The 21,732-nt window shown below is 35.1% G+C and overlaps 3 protein-coding genes across 9 annotated transcripts; all 3 read left to right on the top strand.

Moving 5' to 3' along the window:
• Positions 1–110: 110 nt before the first annotated feature.
• Positions 111–5,485, top strand: LOC125267191 (polyubiquitin-like). The gene is made up of 3 exons (XM_048188585.1): positions 111–209; positions 3,615–3,662; positions 3,777–5,485. The coding sequence occupies exons 1-3, from the start codon at positions 111–113 to the stop codon at positions 4,251–4,253; spliced, it is 624 nt and encodes a 207-aa protein (XP_048044542.1). The 3' UTR covers positions 4,254–5,485.
• On the top strand, positions 113–1,470 carry LOC125267195 (polyubiquitin-like). Its single transcript, XM_048188595.1, has 2 exons — positions 113–252; positions 370–1,470. The coding sequence occupies exon 2, from the start codon at positions 373–375 to the stop codon at positions 844–846; it is 474 nt and encodes a 157-aa protein (XP_048044552.1). The 5' UTR covers positions 113–252; positions 370–372; the 3' UTR covers positions 847–1,470.
• On the top strand, positions 168–20,678 carry LOC125267193 (polyubiquitin-like). Of its 7 annotated transcripts, none has more exons than XM_048188592.1 (2): positions 168–252; positions 8,353–9,453. In XM_048188592.1, exon 2 carries the CDS (start codon positions 8,356–8,358, stop codon positions 8,827–8,829), a length of 474 nt encoding a protein of 157 aa, XP_048044549.1. In that variant the 5' UTR covers positions 168–252; positions 8,353–8,355; the 3' UTR covers positions 8,830–9,453. The 7 variants fall into 7 exon arrangements, with proteins under 7 accessions (XP_048044549.1, XP_048044543.1, XP_048044544.1 ...); XM_048188586.1 differs by lacking the exons at positions 168–252; positions 8,353–9,453 and adding exons at positions 8,057–8,238; positions 15,087–16,191; XM_048188587.1 differs by lacking the exon at positions 168–252 and adding an exon at positions 8,083–8,238.
• The last annotated feature ends 1,054 nt before the right edge of the window (positions 20,679–21,732 follow it).

Genomic DNA, 21,732 nt, shown 5'->3' with positions numbered 1-21,732 from the left:
CTGCGCTGAACGACCTGTCGATACATCAGCGAATAAGTGAGAATGGAAACAGAAAGTGACTGAGAAAGTTTTCAGAAACGAAACAATACTTTGAGGCGGGGCTTGAGTTGATGCTTTATATAAATATTCATGCCTCTGCTCACTGTGACAGAGACACATTAGTTGATTTCGGTGAGAGTCGTGAGACTTACTACAAGACTTATTCAAGAAAGCATTTCAGCGAAAGCCGTAGTATTTGCACAACCCAGCTCGGTAAGCATAGCCTATTATGAAAATATTGCACATTAATATTAACGCTAATCTCCAGTTTTAAATGAGTATGTTGATGTTGTAATTGTTCTAATGCTTTTATATTTTATCTCATGTCAGGCAATGGAACTGAAAATAAAACTATTGGGCGGAGATGTGAGGTCGCTGGAGGTGAGAGATAATGCCACAGTTGGTGAACTCAAGCAGCTCATTTCTCATCTCTTCAGTGTGCCTCCTAACAGCAAACAGAAGCTTTCTAGCGAAAACGGTCACCGTGTCAGCCTTGATGATGATTCCAGAAGCCTCAGCAGTTACGGTTTGTGCTCAGGCTCAGTGGTGATGCTGCTCATCTCAAAACCTGGACCTTTCCAAGTGTTCGTCAAGAACGAGAAGGGCCAGACCAAAACTTTTGATGTTGATGTCAATGAGACCGTAGATCAGCTCCAGACTAAGATCTTCCAGAAAGAGAGAGTCCCCAAGGATCAGTATCGACTGATTTACAACGGCAGACAACTGGAGGCTGGCAAGAAGTTGCAAGACTACGGCATCACATCTGGAAGCACCATTCACATGACTTTCCGTCTCCGAGGTGGTTAATTGAGGAGATCAGCGCTGCCAGGATTCATTATTGGTCCAACTATTTATTAATATATATTTTATATATTAATATATATTTTAAAAAGTCCTACTGAAAGACACTTTTTAGTCTCTGTCTATATTATTTATAGAAATTTACCTATAGGTTTTTATTTATACATTTATATTATTTATAGAAATTTACCTATAGGTCTAATATATCTGAGATTAAAATATTTAGGCCTGGTAGGAAAGGATTTAGGTTAAGACAAGATTATATGCTTTAGTTCAATTAGGACATTTAAGTATCTTTTATAAACTTGCCGTAGAAAAAAAAAAAAAACATTACTGGTGTGCATCTTGAGACAAAATGACACTGACATAATAAGATGCTTCCAGTTAAAACAGCTCAAACATAAATTTTAGTCTGGGACTAGATCTTAAGCCTTGTCTGTGAACCCGGGGGATCGTTTAGATTGTAATTTAATGTATTCATCATGTAACTGAATAAACTGATAAAATATGGAATAAGCATAATCCTTTCTCATAATGTTCCAGTTTAATGTTCCAACAAATGTGCTGGCTACCCTTTGTTGTTATGAATGTTATGCATTATATTTTTACATTAATAAAATATAAATACCAGTCCTGTGCATTGTGCTTTTTTTTATCAACTTATGGAGGAACTGGTAAACACAAAACAGCAGTATTACTGATAATTTCAAACAAACATTTTTATATTATGGATCACTGGATGTGAAATATCATATTGTATGAATAGTCTAGGTATTTCCATTTTGAAATGAATAGGAGCTGATCATAAATGTATGTTCATTAATTTTCTTTTTATTTTATCAAAATTATGACATTACATTATCACTTTCCATAAAACCATCTGACCTTCTCAGACCATAACTCAATACTTCATATAGTAAAACCTATTTCAATCCTCATATGGTCTTTGGGGTCCTCATTCCTCAAACTCCTGTTCATTTCTGCTTATTGATATGGTTATATTTACATATATTTTAATAATTTCTTATTGTAAAGTTAGTGATTTTTTACATTTGGTTTATTGAAATGATTCAATTGTGAATACAATCTGACTCTTACGTTTTTTTGGTTGCATTTTAGTTATATTTTTGCAAATTGTGGTAAAAACAGACACTTCAATACACCCTTAAAAAACAACACCAAATTCTAACCTTTCACAAAAATACCGATTTTAATGTATTTTATAATATTTAAATATATATTTACAAAATATGCATAAAAAAGTTGTGATATGAGCAGTTGGCCACATCCAGAAAAATGAATGGATCTCTATGGTTCTCTGCATATGGTCATTACACTTGATTTTAGGTTTTCTTCTAACCAGCAGGTGGCAGAATTCTGCCTCTAACACCTAGGTCAATATCCAGAAACAACTCATATTTAATTTAGATCGTAATCAAAGTACGTTTTCAGAAAGATTTAATATTTCATATGCAAGCTAATGATAGTTGAATCATTTTGTGGTAAATAGGTAAAAAGTACCACATATCTGCCAAAACAGCATATGTGTAGTCGAGAAGTAAATAATTTATGTATAATTCATATTTTAACAAATGTATATTTTTTTATACAATCGCTCTGTAAATGTGTGGGGTCCGAATGTACCCGAAATAATACCATGTGCAAAGGGAAATGAGGAGCGTATAAGGGTTAAATCTAAGAAAAACAGCATTATAAATAATTATCTTTTAAAGTATCACTAATTTGTCATGACGAAATATGTTTTTAGGGTCTCGCAGCTGTCACTTCTGTGTCAGGTAGCCTATTAATAAACACTTATAAAACCAGGATGTCATTTCAATATCATGTATAGGCTACCTGTTGAACAATGCATCCAAAATAATTGATAAATAAACTAAATACTTCAGTTTTGTAGCCATGTATCTGTTTTGACGTCAAAAGCGTCTTAAGAACATTTAGAGAAAAGCTTATCCCAGGCAATAAACACAAACAGCATTATAAATTGTCTACATAAACAACATTGTTATCTAGAATAACAGGTAGGGCCTGTTATGCCTTACATGCAGTGTAAGGTGTATTTGCTTTCTGTATGACGTGCTTCACTTACCTGGATTACCTCGATCACGTGATTATGTGGAATGCCTTCTCATTCCAATGATCTGTTTTCCTGTTATGTCTAAATGAAACTCTCAGGTAGATGACTGTTTAAAAACTGTTGCATTTGTTTATTCATTTTTATGTTTATGAAACATGTTAGTAAACACACTATTGTTATTGATCACATTAAACAAATAGGCATATTCCCAGAAAACAGAACCGTTTCCATATAACTTTTCCACAATGCTGAGGTTGCATGGATGTTTTTGTAATAGCCTAAAAAGAACCTATAGCATACAGAACGTTCTCTTATGGTTATTTTTAGGTTTTATTTTATAAACATAACCTTTCAGGCACATTCTGGGATCCAAATATTTTTGCATAAAGTAAACGAGATTTAGGCTAATCTTTATTTTTAAATTTAACTGAATAAATGTGTTTTATATAATATGTAGCCCATTGTTTATTTGCACATTTATTTGAACATCATGTTGATCAATGATTTCTCAGGACATACATCAGTGATTAAGTGAGAATGGAAACAGAAAGTGACTGAGTAAGTTTGTCGAAAACGAAACAATACTTTGAGGCGGGGCTTGAGTTGATGCTTTATATAAATATTCATGCCTCTGCTCACTGTGACAGACACACTAGTTGATTTCTGTGTGACTTACTACAAGCATTTCAGCGAAAGCCGTAGTAGCCTATTTGCACAACCCAGCTCGGTAAGCATAGCTTATGAAAATACTGGACATTAATATTATCGCTTATCTCCAGTTTTAAACAAGCATGTTGATGTTGTAGTTGTTCTAATGCTTTTATATTTTATCTCATGTCAGGCAATGGAACTGAAAATAAAACTATTGGGCGGAGATGTGAGGTCGCTGGAGGTGAGAGATAATGCCACAGTTGGTGAACTCAAGCAGCTCATTTCTCATCTCTTCAGTGTGCCTCCTAACAGCAAACAGAAGCTTTCTAGCGAAAACGGTCACCGTATCAGCCTTGATGATGATTCCAGAAGCCTCAGCAGTTACGGTTTGTGCTCAGGCTCAGTGGTGATGCTGCTCATCTCAAAACCTGGACCTTTCCAAGTGTTCGTCAAGAACGTGAATGGCCAGACCAAAACCTATGATGTTGATGTCAATGAGACCGTAGATCAGCTCCAGACTAAGATCTTCCAGAAAGAGAGAGTCCCCAAGGATCAGCAGTGTCTGACTTGCAACAGCAAACAACTGGAGGCTGGCAAGAAGTTGCAAGACTACGGCATCACATCTGGAAGCACCATTTTTATGACTCTTCGTCTCCGAGGTGGTTAATGGAGTAGATCAGCGTGACCAGGATTCATTAATGATCCAACTATTTATTAATGACTAAACATGCCAAAATATAATAGTCCTACTGAAAGACATTTTTTAGTCGCTCTCTAGATAAGATGATCTCTAAATGTTTCTGGCCTAACATGTCTGGGGGTATTCCAGAAAACAAGGTTAACTTACCGTCACATATACCCTGAACTCTCGGTTGATTAACCCAAACCTTGCTTACTCGAGCTATGCTGGTTCCAAAAACGCATCCAGGAGTAAGTTCAGCCTCAGCCAACCCAGAGTTTGTTCCTGGTTAACACACAAGACGTTCTCAGCACAACAGAGAATGATGCTTCACAATGGAAACAAATGCTAAGAAAGCGCGTCATTCTACTTCCTTATTCTTTTGTTTAATACCGATTTACATAACCTACTTAGTGTACATCTATTTGGTGGTTGTGCAATCATTTTTTTCAATGTTTTCATTTAACCTATTCAACCTCTACACTATAATATTTATCACTTTCAGCAGAGTTTTATGTAATTTCAAAGGGTTTTCTCTAAAATGACACTAGGCTATACTTTAGATTTGGATAGGAGGAAATTACATAAAGCGGAAATTACATAAAAAAGTAATATTCTTCCCTTCAGGTGCATTTGAATAACTCTTGCATACAACATGATAGAGACAAAATTCTTTTTTCCAGTGTTTGTTGAAATCTAAAATAAACAATCAAAACTGAACTGTCTGCAGGTGCTGAATCAATATTTTTTTCAAAAAAGAAATAATAACCAAAAAAAAAAAAACTTTTTTTGGGGGGGGGGGGTTTACAGCACAGACAACATTGTTGGTATTACAGCACAGACAACATATACTATAATTTATTTATTTATTTATATAATTTTTATAATTTTTTCAATTTGGGTAGGCCAAATATCCAATATCCAAATTGCTAATTATTTAAGAAGATCAGGTTGTGTTCAGAGAGTAAGTTGCTATGGCTATTTACATACCCTGAAAGTTTTTGGAATCGAAATGTGAGGTTATCCGTTTGCTCACTTGCTTACTCTTAATCATACCCAGGTGTCACATAACCTGCTTTCTGAAATTCCCCCGATATTAGAATATTCAGGCTAGTTAAGTTGTGATTTAATGTATTCATCATGTTCCTTTCCTACATATGTGCCCATTGTTGTTATGTTATGCATTATATTTTTACGTTGTAAATAAAATGTAAATACCACTCCTGTGCATTGTGCATGTTTTATCGACTTTGTATGGAGTAACTGGTAAACACAAAACTGCAACTAATCATTTCAAACAAACATTTTCATATTGTGGATCACTGAATGTAAAATATCATATTGTATTAAAATTAGTCTATGTATTTCCATTTTGAAAAGAATAGAAGCTGATCACAAATGTGTTAATTAATTTTCTTTTTATTTGATCAAAATTATGACATTATCACTTCTCATAAAACTATATGTCCTCAGACCATAGCTCAATACTTCAGAGTAAAACCTATTTTGTAAGGAAAACAGCATTATAATGAATTATCTTTTAAAGTGTCACTATTTATCATGACAGAAATATGTAGTTAAAAATAAAAATGTTTTAACTAAAAATGTTTAAATAAAAATATTTTTTATAGGGTGTGTCAGCAGTCCCTTCATGTCAAGAAAATGTGGAATGCCCTACTAAACATGCCAAAATATAAAACATTCCTACTGAAAGACACTTTTTAGTCACTGTCTAGATAAGATTAACTATAATTGTAGGCCAAACATGTCTGATATTAGAATAGGCTATTTATTTTAAATTATTTAATGTATTCATAATTGAATAAATTGATAAAATATGGAATAAGTAACTGGTAAACACAAAACAGCAGCATTACTACTTTCAAACAAACATTTTATATTATGGATCGGATGTGAAATATCATATTGCATTATAGTCTAGATATTTCCATTTTGAAATGAATAGGAGCTGATCACAAATGTATGTTCATTCATTTTCTTTGTATTTGATCAAAATTAAGACATTATCACTTACTTTCCATAAAACCATCTCACTAACCATTAGGCAGTAATGGTCAGCGAGTCCGACTGATAACCCAAAGATTGCTGGTTTGATTCACCAGCAGGAAATAACTGAGGTGTTACCCCCAATCGCTACCTGGTGCCACAACATAATGGCTGCCCACTGCTCCAGGTGTGTACCATGGTTTGCTGTGTGTGTTCACTAACTTGGATGGGTTAAATTCAGAGTATTGGGTTACCATGGCCTTCACATGTTATGTTCACTTTCACTGTTCTGAGACCATAACTCAATGCTTCATATAGGCTAGGAAAACCTATTTTAACCCTCATATGGTCTTTGGGGTCCTCATTTGATGTTTCCCTCATTAAAAAACATGGTTCCCTTCATCTTAGTGGCATGAGATTTTTTGACTTTTGTTGCAATATCTATCTAAACACACAAACACACACACACACAAAAAACCTGGGCTTGATTCGGTTGTTTTGAAGGAATGTACAAACAAAAGAATAAAAAAAAAATCACACTCATGGTCTTCCGTGTCTGAACGGACCCCACATTGAAAGTGAATGGGAAAGACGAAACTATTATTTTTATCTTTAGATAAAATCAGTAAATCCAGCATAAATCTGAAAATTTTCTCACAGGAATGAAGGCCTGGTACTAGAGTACAAATGCAACGTGAAACAAACATGCTCACTCGTGAAACAAACATGCTCACTCACTTCATCTTTTGAATTACAAAAAATATATTTTTATACAATCGCTCAAATATGTGGGGTCCAAATGACCATGAGTGACATGAGGAATGTATGAGGGTTAAATATAAGAAAAACAGCATTATAAAAAATTATCTTCTAAAGTAATTTGTCATGGCAGAATGATGTAGTAAAATATAAAAAGATTTGTTTTTAGGGTCTCACAGCTGTCCCTTCTGTCAGGTATTAATGAAAACACTTCTAAAATCAGGAAACTTTTTGTGTCATGTATTGACACGTTGAAAAATGCATCCAAAATAATTGATAAATAAACTTTGAACTTATTTTTGTAGCCATGTATCTGTTTTGATGTCAAAAGCGTCTTAAGAACATTTAGGGAAAATTGTATCAGGCAATAAACAAACAGTATTAAATAGCCTACATAAACAAAATTGTCATCTAGAATAACAGATAGGGCCTGTTGTGCACCTTTACATGCAATGTGTAAGGTGTATTTGCTTTCTGTATGACGTGCTTACATGGATTTCCCCGATCACGTGATCATTGGAATGCCTTCTCATTCCAATGATTTGTTTTCCTGTTATGTATAAATGAAACTCTCAGGTAGATGACTGTTTTTAAAAAAAAAAAAAACCTTTATATTTATTCATTTTATGTTTATGAAACATCTATGTTGATATGCACTGTTGTTAATGTAGATTACAATAAAAACTCAGCAAACACAGAACGTTCTCCTAGCGTTTTAACTTTTCCACAATGCTGAGGTTGCATGGATGTTTTTGTAATAACCTAAAAAGAACCTACAGCAAACAGAACGTTCTCTAATGGTTATTTTTAGGCTTTATTTTTTTATAACCATAAACATAACCTTTCCAGTCCGATCCAAAAAATATTGGATAAAGTAAACGAGATTTACCATTATTTTTTTAATTTAACTGAATAAATGTGTTTATAGGCTATACTGTATGTAGCCTATTGTTTATTTTGCACTGAACATCGAGTTGATCAATGATTTCTCAGGACTTACATCAGCAAATAAGTGAGAATGGAAACAGAAAGTGACTGAGTAAGTTTATCGAAAACGAAAGAGGCGGGGCTTGAGTTGATGCTTTATATAAATATTCATGCCTCTGCTCACTGTGACAGAGACACACTTGATTTCGGTGAGACTTACTACAAGACTTATTCAAGAAAGCATTTCAGCCGTAGTAGCCTATTTGCACAACCCAGCTCGGTAAGCACAGCTTATGAAAATATTGCACATTAATATTAACGCTAATCTCCAGTTTTAAATAAGCATGTTGATGTTGTAATAGTTCTAATGCTTTTATATTTTATCTCATGTCAGGAAATGGAACTGAAAATAAAACTATTGGGTGGAGATGTGAGGTCGCTGGAGGTGAGAGATAATGCCACAGTTGGTGAACTCAAGCAGCTCATTTCTCATCTCTTCAGTGTGCCTCCTAACAGCAAACAGAAGCTTTCTAGCGAAAACGGTCACCGTATCAGCCTTGATGATGATTCCAGAAGCCTCAGCAGTTACGGTTTGTGCTCAGGCTCAGTGGTGATGCTGCTCATCTCAAAACCTGGACCTTTCCAAGTGTTCGTCAAGAACGAGAAGGACAAGATCAAAACCTATGATGTTGATGTCAATGAGACCGTAGATCAGCTCCAGACTAAGATCTTCCAGAAAGAGAGAGTCCCCAAGGATCAGCAGCGACTGATTTACAACGGCAGACAACTGGAGGCTGGCAAGAAGTTGCAAGACTACGGCATCACATCTGGAAGCACCATTCACATGACTCTCCGTCTCCGAGGTGGTTAATTGAGGAGATCAGCGCTACCAGGATTCATTATTGGTCCAACTATTTATTAATGACTAAACACTAAACATGCCAAAATATAGGCTATATATTTAAAAAAGGTCCTACTGAAAGACACTTTTTAGTCTCTGTCTATATAAATTTACCTATAGGTTTTTATTTATACATTTATATTGTTTATATAAATTTACCTATAGGTCTAATATATCTGAGATTAAAATATTTAGGCCCGGTATCACAAACAGGATTTAGGTTAAGCCAAGATAGGCTTTAGTTAAATTAGGACATTTAAGTATATTTTATAAACTTGCTGTCAAAAAAAAAAAAATGGTGTGCATCTTGAGACAAAATGACACTGACATATTTTAAGATGCTTCCAGTTAAAACAGCTCAAACATAAATTTTAGTCTGGGACTAGATCTTAAGCCTTGTCTGTGAACCCGGGGGATCGTTTAGATTGTGATTTAATGTATTCATCATGTAATTGAATAAACTGATAAAATATGGAATAAGCATAATCCTTTCTCATAATGTTCCAGTTTAATGTTCCAACAAATGTGCTGGTTACCCTTTGTTGTTATGAATGTTATGCATTATATTTTTACGTTAATAAAATATAAATACCAGTCCTGTGCATTGTGCTTTTTTTTTAAACAACGTACTATGGAGGAACTGTTAAACACAAAACAGCAGTATTACTGATAATTTCAAACAAACATTTTTAGATTATGGATCACTGGATGTGAAATATCATATTGTATTAATACAGTAGTCTAGGTATTTCCATTTTGAAATGAATAGGAGCTGATCACAAATGTATGTTCATTAATTTTCTTTTTATTTGATCAAAATTATGACATTACATTATCACTTACTTTCCATAAAACCATCTGACCTCCTCAGACCATAACTCAATCCTTCATATAGTAAAACCTATTTCAACCCTTATATGGTCTTTGGGGTCCTCATTTGATGTTTCCCTCATTAAAAAACATTGTTCCCTTCATCTTAGTGGTATGAGATTGTGATTTTAGTAGCATTATCTATCTAAACACACTCAATGGAAATGGCTTTTTTTGGTCATTCTGAAGGCAGGCTATGTTAAAAAAACAACAACAACAACAACAACAAAAAAAAACACATGGTCATACTCATGGTCTTCAGGGTTTGAACCAACCACACATTGAAAGTGAATGGGAAAGGCGAAAGGGAAATGAAGTGCTTTTTGTTATTTATCTTTTTTTTCTTCTTTTTTTTTAAAAAATAAAATCAATAAATCCAGCATAAATAGGAACATTTTCACACAGAAATTAAGGCCTGGTAGTAGAGCACAAATGCAATGTGGAGCAAACATGCTCACTCACACACACACACACGCACACACACAAGTGTGACTGCAACAGACAGGATTTATTTAGAATTTGACAAAACAAAATCAGCCAAAAATGTAGAACAAATGCAGATATGAAGAGATGAGACCTAACACACGTGCAGTCACACACACACACACACACACACACACACACACACACACACACAACACCTCTTCATTTCTGCTTAATTGCTATTGGTTTTATTTACAAATTTTTAAAATAATGTATTTTTCCCAAGTTTTTATTTTTTATTTTTATTTTATTTTTTTACATTTGGTTTACATTTGGTTTAATGAAATAAATAATTTGTTAATACAAATACACCTAAAAACAACAAAAAAATTCTAACCTTTCACAAAAATATTGATTTTAATATACAAACCCGATTCCAAAAAAGTTGGGACACTGTACAAATTGTGAATAAAAAAGGAATGCAATAATTTACAAATCTCATAAACTTATATTTTATTCACAATAGAATATATTTTTGATTTCATGAGAGCTACGCATTCCAAAAAAGTTGGGACAGGTAGCAATAAGAGGCCGGAAAAGTTAAAAGTACATATAAGGAACAGCTGGAGGACCAATTTGCAACTTATTAGGTCAACTGGCAACATGGTTGGGCATAAAAAGAGCCTCTCAGAGTGGCAGTGTCTCTCAGAAGTCAAGATGGGCAGAGGATCACCAATTCCCCCAATGCTGCGGTGAAAAATAGTGGAGCAATATCAGAAAAGAGTTTCTCAGAGAAAAATTGCAAAGAGTTTGAAGTTATCATCATCTACAGTGCATAATATCATCCAAAGATTCAGAGAATCTGGAACAATCTCAGTGCATAAGGGTCAAGGCCGGAAAACCATACTGGATGCCCGTGATCTTCGGGCCCTTAGACGGCACTGCATCACATGCAGGAATGCTACTGTAATGGAAATCACAACATGGGCTCAGGAATGCTTCCAGAAAACATTGTCGGTGAACACAATCCACCGTGCCATTAGCTGTTGCTGGCTAAAACTCTATAGGTCAAAAAAGAAGCCATATCTAAACATGATCCAGAAGCGCAGGCGTTTTCTCTGGGCCAAGGCTCATTTAAAATGGACTGTGGCAAAGTGGAAAACTGTTCTGTAGTCAGACGAATCAAAATTTGAAGTTCTTTTTGGAAAACTGGGACGCCATGTCATCCGGACTAAAGAGGACAAGGACAACCCAAGTTATCAGCGCTCAGTTCAGAAGCCTGCATCTCTGATGGTATGGGGTTGCATGAGTGCGTGTGGCATGGGCAGCTTACACATCTGGAAAGGCACCATCAATGCTGAAAGGTATATCCAAGTTCTAGAACAACATATGCTCCTATCTAGACGTCGTCTCTTTCAGGGAAGACCTTGCATTTTCCAGCATGACAATGCCAGACCACATACTGCATCAATTACAACATCATGGCTGCGTAGAAGAAGGATCCGTGTACTGAAATGACCAGCCTGCAGTCCAGATCCTTCACCCATAGAAAACATTTGGCGCATCATAAAGAGGAAGATGCGACAAGACCTAAGACAGTTGAGCGACTAGAAGCCTGTATTAGACAAGAATGGGACAACATTCCTATTCCTAAACTTGAGCAACTTGTCTCCTCAGTCCCCAGACGTTTGCAGACTGTTATAAAAAGAAGAGGGGATGCCACACAGTGGTAAACATGGCCTTGTCCCAACTTTTTTTTGAGATGTGTTGATGCCATGAAATTTAAAATCAACTTATTTTTCCCTTAAAATTATACATTTTCTCAGTTTAAACATTTGATATATCATCTATGTTGTATTCTGAATAAAATATTGAAATTTGAAACTTCCACATCATTGCATTCTGTTTTTATTCACAATTTGTACAGTGTCCCAACTTTTTTGGAATCGGGTTGTATGATGTTTAAATATATATTCACAAAATGCTTCAAAAAAGTTGTGATAGGAGCAGCTGGCCACATCCAGAAAAAAATGAATATATCTCTATAGGCCTCTGCTGGATATACAGTCAAACCAAAATTTATTCAGACACATTTCATTCATTAATACAGTTTATTCACTATAGTTTAAAAAATTAAAATATGACAAGATCTCAGAGTTAAACTGTGTCAGAAAAAATAATCTTAATTATGTCAGATAACACTTAAGCAAAACATGGCCAGGTCAAAGTGTCTGAATAATTTTTGGTCAATCAATTTTACTGGTAGTCCACTGTATGAAGAATTTTTGGGTATAATATGTCACAGTTAACTTTATTTTGCAATCCCCACTTACATAAATGAACTACAGTGTCCTGCACCCAAAATGTCTGAATAATTTTTGGTTTGACTGTATATGGTCATTACATTTTAATTTAGGTGTCTTCTAACCAGCAGGTGGCAGAATTCTGCCTCCAACACCTAGATCAATATCCAGAAACAATTTTTGTTAAATCTATTTTTTTCAGAAAGATTTAATATTTCATATTCAAGCTAATGATGTAGTTGAGTAATTTTGTGGTAAATAGTTAAAAAAGTACCACATATCCCCCAAAACACAGCATATGTGTAGTTGAGAGAAAAATTAGTTATATATAGCCTAGCTCATTTATATATATATATATATATATATATATATATATATATATATATATATATATATATATATATATATACATTTTATATAAATTTTTTCAATGTTTTGTTGGCATCTGTTTTAACGTCAGAAGCGTCTTAAGAACATTTAGAGAAAAGCTTATCCCAGGCAATGAACACAGAACTGCACTATAAACAAGATTGTCAACACTATAACAGTTGGGCTTATTGTGCACCTTATCATGCAATGGGTATGCAAGGTGTAGCCTATTTGCTTTCTGTATGACGTGCTTCACTTACCTGGATTTCCCCGATCACGTGATAATGTGGAATGCCTTCTCATTCCAATGATCTGTTTTCCTGTTATGTCTAAATGAAACTCTCAGGTAGACTGTTTAAAAAACTATTACATTTGTTTACTCATTTTTATGTTTATGAAACATCTATGTTAATAAACACACTAGGGGTGTAACGATACGCTCAGGTCACGATACGATACGTATCTCGATACGGAGTTCACGATACGATACGTATCACGATATTTTGAACAAAATGAAACTGAAATTCAAACAAGATTTATTAAAAAAACTAATAATTAATTAACAACAAATAATTTTCCTTGTTGTACATACAAGATCACATTTCAATAAAATAAATAAATATAAAATTTTAATAAAAACCTTCTGTATTCAAATTAACAGTTGAACAGTTGAACATGTTAAATTTAACATGAACTTAGAATTATGAATAGGGGCCGTTCACATATCGCGTCTAAAAGCGCGTGGAAGGCGCGGCTGCACCGCTTCTCCTTCTTTCCAAAGCGCTTGCGCTCCTGTGGCGTCGGTCGTTGCTATGCAACCATGAACTGAGCTCTCCAAGAGGATCAGGATGTTTCTGCAAAGGATAAATGATTTCTAGCCCTTGCATTAGTTTTACTACGAGATATATTGATGGAGATAAGATATAAAAACCACCATGTACAGCTATGATCAGCTATGATCAGCTGTTCGGCTGAGCTTTTGATGTTTTGTTACGGAAAGGCCATAGCTGATCGGTTGATTCTTGTCACACGACCTGCGGTGCGCTTGCGGCATTCTGAGAAGTTGGGAATTGCATGCGCGTCGCGACCGCGTTGATCCCATTATGAGCGCGCCTGCCGCGCAGCTACATTTGAAAATAATAACTGACTTGCACGCGGAAAAGACGCAATATGTGAACGGGCCCACAGAACTTCTTAAAGCAAAGCATCGCAAGCGTCTTTTGCTTTTCTGTGAGCACAGCTGTTGCTGTGCACTGCGGTGAAAGAAAGCCACGACTTTTCTCACGCGACCATGCAAGAGACTGACATGAGAAACGTTTAAACCTTGCAAGATTCAATGTGTGCCCGAAACACTTACTGAACTAGAGAGCTGATTGAGACACACCATCTACGATAATACTTATAGTAATTTAAAAATGTGGTAGCATTGGATCTGGACAGGAAGGATAACTCTGGGAGTTGGAAGGGGTGTGTCGCGATTTTGCCTTCTCACATCGCGATACAGGTTCGTGGACCTGCGTATCGCGATTTCGGTTTCATATCGCATATCGTTACAGCCCTAAAACACACTATTGTTAATGTAGATTAAACAAACAGGCCAATACCCATCAAACACAGAACGTTCCTTTTAGCGTTTAACCTTTCCACAATGCTGAGGTTGCATGGATGTTTTTGTAATTACCTAAAAAGAACCTACAGCATACAGAACGTTCTCTAATGGTTATTTTTAGGTTTTATTTTTATAACCATAAACATAACCTTTCCAGAACATTCTGGGATCCAAATATTGTTGATAAAGTAGCCTAAATGAGATTTATTTAGGTTAATCTTTTTTTTTTTTTTTATTTAACTGAAAAAAATGTTTTATAGGCAATACTGTATGTAGCCTATTGTTTATTTGCACTGAACATCATGTTGATCAATGATGTCTCAGGACTTACATCAGCAAATAAGTGAGAATGGAAACAGAAAGTGACTACGTTTTCAGAAACGAAACACTTTGAGGCGGGGCTTGAGTTGATGCTTTATAAATATTCATCCCTCACACATTATGGTGTGACTTACTACAAGACTTATTGAAGAAAGTAATTCAGTGAAAGCCGTAGCAGCCTATTTGCACAACCCAGCTCGGTAAGTCGCATAGCACAGGCCCTACCTATTATGAAAATATTGGACATTAATATTAACGCTAATCTTTAAATAAATAAGCTATATGATTGTAGTAGCCTAGTTCTAATGCTTTTATATTTCATCTCATGTCAGGCAATGGAACTGAAAATAAAACTAATGAATGGAGATGTGAGGTCGCTGGAGGTGAGAGATAATGCCACAGTTGGTGAACTCAAGCAGCTCATTTCTCATCACTTCAATGTGCCTCCTAACAAACAGAAGCTTTCTAGCGAAAACGGTCACCGTATCAGTCTTGATGATGTTTCCAAAAGCCTCAGCAGTTGCGGTTTGAACTCGGGCTCAGTGGTGATGCTGCTCATCACAAACCCCGTACCTTCGAACCCTGTACCTTTCCAAGTGTTCGTCGTTAACGAGAAGGGTCAGACCAAAACCTATGATGTTGATGTCAATGAGACCGTAGATCAGCTCCAGACTAAGATCGTCCAGAAAGAGAGAGTCCCCAAGGATCAGCAGTGTCTGACTTGCAACCGCAAACAACTAGAGGCTGGCAAGAAGTTGCAAGACTACGGCATCACATCTGGAAACACCATTTTCATGACTCTTCGTCTCCGAGGTGGTTAATGGAGTTGATCAGCATGACCAGGATTCATTAATGATCCAACTATTTATTAATGACTAAACATGCCAAAATATAATAGTCCTACTGAAAGACACTTTTTAGTCGCTCTCTAAGATGATCTCTAAATGTATCTATAGGTCTAACATGTCTGGGGGGTATTCCAGAAAACAAGGTTAACTTACCGTCACATATACCCTGAACTCTCGGTTGATTAACCCAAACCTTGCTTACTCGAGCTATGCTGGTTCCAAAAACGCGTCCGGGAGTAAGTTCAGCCTCAGCCAACCCAGAGTTTGTTCCTGGTTAACACACAAGACATTCTCAACACAGAATTATGCTTCACAATGGAAACAAATGCTAAGAAAGCGCGTCATTCTACTTCCTTATTCTTTTGTTTAATGCCGATTTACATAACCTACTTAGTGCAGTGCGCATCGCCACCTATTTGGTGGTTGTGCAATCATTTTTTCAATGTTTTCATTTAACCTCTTCAACCTTTACAACATATACTATAATATTTATGACTTTCAGCAGTGTTTTATGTAATTTCAAAGGGTTTTCTCGAAAATGACACTGCTGACACTAAATGATTACAGCACAGCTAATTATTGCTAATTATTTAAGAAGATCAGGTTGTGTTCAGAGAGTAAGTTGCTATGGCTATTTACATACCCTGAAAGTTTTTGGAATCGAAATGTGAGGTTATCCGTTTGCTCACTTGCTTACTCTTAATCATACCCAGGTGTCACATAACCTGCTTTCTGAAATTCCCCCGATATTAGAATATTCAGGCTAGTTAAGTTGTGATTTAATGTATTCATCATGTAACTGAATAAATGTATAAATAAGCATAATCCTTTCTCACAGTTCCAGTTTAAAGTTCCTTTCCTACATATGTGCCCTTTGTTGTTTTGAATGTTATGCATTATATTTTCACGTTGTAAATAAAATGTAAATACCACTCCTGTGCATTGTGCATGTTTTATCGACTTTGTATTTGAATGACTGGTAAACACAAAACAGAAACGAATAATTTCAAACAAACATTTTCATATTGTGGATCACTGGATGTAAAATATCATATTGTATTAAAATTAGTCTATGTATTTCAATTTTGAAAAGAATAGGATCTGATCACAAATGTGTTAATTAATTTTCTTTTTGTTTGATCAAAATTATGACATTATCACTTCTCATAAAACTATCTGTCCTCAGACCATAGCTCAATACTTCAGAGTAAAACCTATTTTGTAAGGAAAACAGCATTATAATGAATTATCTTTTAAAGTGTCACTATTTATCATGGCAGAAATATGTAGTTAAAAATAAAAATGTTTTAACTAAAAATGTTTAAATAAAAATATTTTTTACAGGGTGTGTCAGCAGTCCCTTCATGTCAAGAAAATGTGGAATGCCCTACTAAACATGCCAAAATATAAAACATTCCTACTGAAAGACACTTTTTAGTCGCTGTCTATAAGATTAACTACCTAGGCCAAACATGTCTGATATTAGAATAGGCTATTTATTTGAATAAATTGAACAATTGAATAAATTGATAAAATATGGAATAAGTAACTGCTAAACACAAAACAGCAGCATTACTAATTTCAAACAAACATTTTTATATTATGGATCGGATATGAAATATCATATTGCATTATAGTCTAGATATTTCCATTTTGAAATGAATAGAAGCTGATCACAAATGTATGTTCATTAATTTTCTTTGTGTTTGATCAAAATTAAGACATTATCACTTACTTTCCATAAAACCATCTCATACCATTAGGCAGTAATGGTCAGCGAGTCCGACTGATAACCCAAAGATTGCTGGTTTGATTCACCAGCAGGAAATAACTGAGGTGTTACCCCCAATCGCTACCTGGTGCCACAACATAATGGCTGCCCACTGCTCCAGGTGTGTATCATGGTTTGCTGTATGTGTTCACTAACTTGGATGGGTTAAATGCAGAGGACAAATTCTGAGTATTGGGTTACCATGGCCTTCACATGTTATGTTCACTTTCACTGTTCTGAGACCATAACTCAATACTTCATATAGGCTAGGAAAACCTATTTTAACCCTCATATGGTCTTTGGGGTCCTCATTTGATGTTTCCCTCATTAAAAAAACATTGTTCCCTTCATCTTAGTGGCATGAGATTTTTTGACTTTTGTTGCAATATCTATCTAAACACACAAACACACACACACACACACACACACACAAACTGGGCTTGATTCGGTTGTTTTGAAGGAATGTACAAAAAAAAGAAAAAAAAAAAGAAAAAAAATCACACTCATGGTCTTCCGTGTCTGAAAGGACGCCACATTGAAAGTGAATGGGAAAGATGAAACTATTATTTTTATTTTTTAGATAAAATCAGTAAATCCAGCATAAATCTGAAAATTTTCTCACAGGAATGAAGGCCTGGTACTAGAGTACAAATGCAATGTGAAACAAACATGCTCACTCACACACACAAGTGTGATTGCAACAGACAGCATTTGCATAGAATTTGGCAAACAAAACCAGCCAAAAATGCAGATATGAAGAGGTGAGACATAACACACACACACACACACACACACACACACACACACACACACACACACACACTTTTTCATTGCTTATTACTAGTTTTATTTATTTATTTATTTTATATTTAGTTAATGTTTTTTCTTTTTACATTTGGTTTATTGTAATTTGTGAATACAATCTGACTCAAGTTTTTTTAGAGGTATTTTAGCTATATTTTTTGCAAATTTGTGGCATTTTTGCAAAAACAGACACTTCAAAACACCTACAAACAACAACAAATTTTAACCTTTCACAAAAATACTGATTTTATGTATTTTATAATGTTTATATATATAAGTTGTGATAGGAGCAGTTGGCCACATCCAGAAAAATGAATGTATCTCTATGGGCCTCTGCTGGATATATATGGTCATTACACTTGATTTGAGGTTTTCTTCTAACCAGCAAATGTCAAATAAATAAATATCGAGAAACTCCTTTTTCAATCTTTTGAATTAAAAAAATTATATTTGTATACAATCGCTCTGTAAATGTGTGGGGTCCAAATGACCATGAGTGACATGAGGAATGTATGAGGGTTAAATATAAGAAAAACAGCATTATAAATAATTATCTTCTAAAGTATCAGTAATTTGTCATGACAGAATGATGTAGTAAAACATAAAAAGATTTGTTTTTAGGGTCTCACAGCTGTCAGGTATTAATGAAAACACTTCTAAAATCAGGAAACTTTTTATGTCATGTATTGACACGTTGAAAAATCCATCCAAAATAATTGATAAATAAACTTTTAACTTATTTTTGTAGCCATGTATCTGTTTTGATGTCAAAAGCGTCTTAAGAACATTTAGGGAAAATTGTATCAGGCAATAAACAAACAGTATTAAATAGCCTACATAAACAAAATTGTCATCTAGAATAACAGATAGGGCCTGTTGTGCACCTTTACATGCAATGTGTAAGGTGTATTTGCTTTCTGTATGACGTGCTTACATGGATTTCCCCGATCACGTGATCATTGGAATGCCTTCTCATTCCAATGATTTGTTTCCTGTTATGTATAAATGAAACTCTCAGGTAGATGACTGTTTTTTAAAAAAAAAAAAACCTTTATATTTATTCATTTTATGTTTATGAAACATCTATGTTGATATGCACTGTTGTTAATGTAGATTACAATAAAAACCCAGCAAACACAGAACGTTCTCCTAGCGTTTTAACTTTTCCACAATGCTGAGGTTGCATGGATGTTTTTGTAATAACCTAAAAAGAACCTACAGCATACAGAACGTTCTCTAATGGTTATTTTTAGGCTTTATTTTTTTATAACCATAAACATAACCTTTCCAGTCCGATCCAAAAAATATTGGATATAGTAAACGAGATTTACCATTATTTTTTTTAATTTAACTGAATAAATGTGTTTATAGGCTATACTGTATGTAGGCTATTGTTTATTTGCACTGAACATCGAGTTGATCAATGATTTCTCAGGACTTACATCAGCAAATAAGTGAGAATGGAAACAGAAAGTGACTGAGTAAGTTTATCGAAAACGAAAGAGGCGGGGCTTGAGTCGCTGCTTTATATAAATATTCATGCCTCTGCTCACTGTGACAGATACACACTAGTTGATTTCGGTGAGACTTACTACAAGACTTATTCAAGAAAGCATTTCAGCGAAAGCCGTAGTATTTGCACAACCCAGCTCGGTAAGCATAGCCTATTATGAAAATATTGCACATTAATAACGCTAATCTCCAGTTTTAAATGAGTATGTTGAAGTTGTAATTGTTCTAATGCTTTTATATTTTATCTCATTTCAGGCAATGGAACTGAAAATAAAACTATTGGGCGGAGATGTGAGGTCGCTGGAGGTGAGAGATAATACCACAGTTGGTGAACTCAAGCAGCTCATTTCTCATCTCTTCAGTGTGCCTCCTAACAGCAAACAGAAGCTTTCTAGCGAAAACGGTCACCGTATCAGCCTTGATGATGATTCCAGAAGCCTCAGCAGTTACGGTTTGTGCTCAGGCTCAGTGGTGATGCTGCTAATCTCAAAACCTGGACCTTTCCAAGTGTTCGTCAAGAACGAGAAGGGCCAGACCAAAACTTTTGATGTTGATGTCAATGAGACCGTAGATCAGCTCCAGACTAAGATCTTCCAGAAAGAGAGAGTCCCCAAGGATCAGCAGCGACTGGTTTTCAACGGCAGACAACTGGAGGCTGGCAATAAGTTACAAGACTACGGCATCACATCTGGAAGCACCATTCACATGACTTTCCGTCTCCGAGGTGGTTAATCGGTGTGAATGTGTGCAAAAAGAGAACGTTAAGTTGTCGTCATGTGTGTTAATGTAAATGCTGTAAATATGACAGGCATACTTGACGATGTAACGTTGATTGTTACGTCATATGTCTTAAGAAGGCTAATATAATTCCATTAATTAAAAAAATAATGTAAGAGTATTTATCTGCATTACTGTATATTTTATAGTTATTAATGATATTTCACTGTATTTTGCATTGTAAATAAAATAAATGCTCGAAACATTCCCAAGCAGAGCTTCAGTTTTTACCATAGTTTTCAATCTTTTAGATGCCACGGACCCCCATCGTACTCATGCGAAGGACCCCCCCCCCCACCCTAAATTTAATAGGCAATTATACATTTTTATGTATAAAGACCCAATTTACACTGTGAAAAATAAATATTATAGCCTAAATATTTGTAAAATATTATTTGACATTACTGAACATTATTTAACATAGTGTTTACTGTTATGTTTTAATTATTATTAACATTATTATTCTTACTTTTGTTATTTACTCATTTAATTTTTTTTAAAGGCACAGTATGTTTTTTTCGCCGCTAGGGGTCGCTAAACTCTTCAAAACAAAAAGGCGTATATTGATGACGCTGTGAATGAGCTTGGGGGATATGAGGACATTTCATTCTACCGAACTATTCGCAAAGCTGAAATTCTTCTAATACAGTTCAGTTTATTTGTTAAGGTAACGCAGCACTGTTTCACTTGGTCTCACGTTACACTATCATATTAAACTGCATTTGAGTGTGTTGAAAGTTGTAATGTTATTCTATGTATTAGTTTGTTGGCTGTATGAGACTAACAGTAAGCTAGATCAACATTAGAATATCATACTGATGATATTCTAACATTTCATCGTGTTGAGATATAACATTGATTAGTCTTATATGTAGTCTACATTTGCTTACCTTGTCTAATAACGTGCAAGAGCGGCTTCTCTGTCAAGTCAAAGTTGTCGCAAAGATCACCATCTCGGAAACACCACGCCGATATTGATCCTCGTTTTATTTCTCCTTTTGTCCCAAAGTTTGCTTGCCATGGTCCATAATGTTTGAATGAAACAACAGCGTTTCACTAGACGCTATGCAGCCGTCCGTGTCTGTTGCCATGGTTACTATGCAGTACAAAGAAACCAGGGATAACGCAGATAATACGTCATTGACAGGCGACAAGTGACAAGGGAGGGACGGGCACTATTTAAAATTGTGAATTTCTCTGAATTTACAAATTCTTGGAAACATTTAGGATAATGTAAGTACACAGCTGAACAAAACATAAACACCA

The sequence above is a fragment of the Megalobrama amblycephala genome, linkage group LG4, assembly GCF_018812025.1.
Source record: "Megalobrama amblycephala isolate DHTTF-2021 linkage group LG4, ASM1881202v1, whole genome shotgun sequence".
Taxonomy (NCBI): Eukaryota; Metazoa; Chordata; class Actinopteri; order Cypriniformes; family Xenocyprididae; genus Megalobrama; species Megalobrama amblycephala.
The sequence above is the reverse complement of the archived record's forward strand: the minus strand, read 5'-3'. Positions and strand labels throughout refer to the sequence as shown.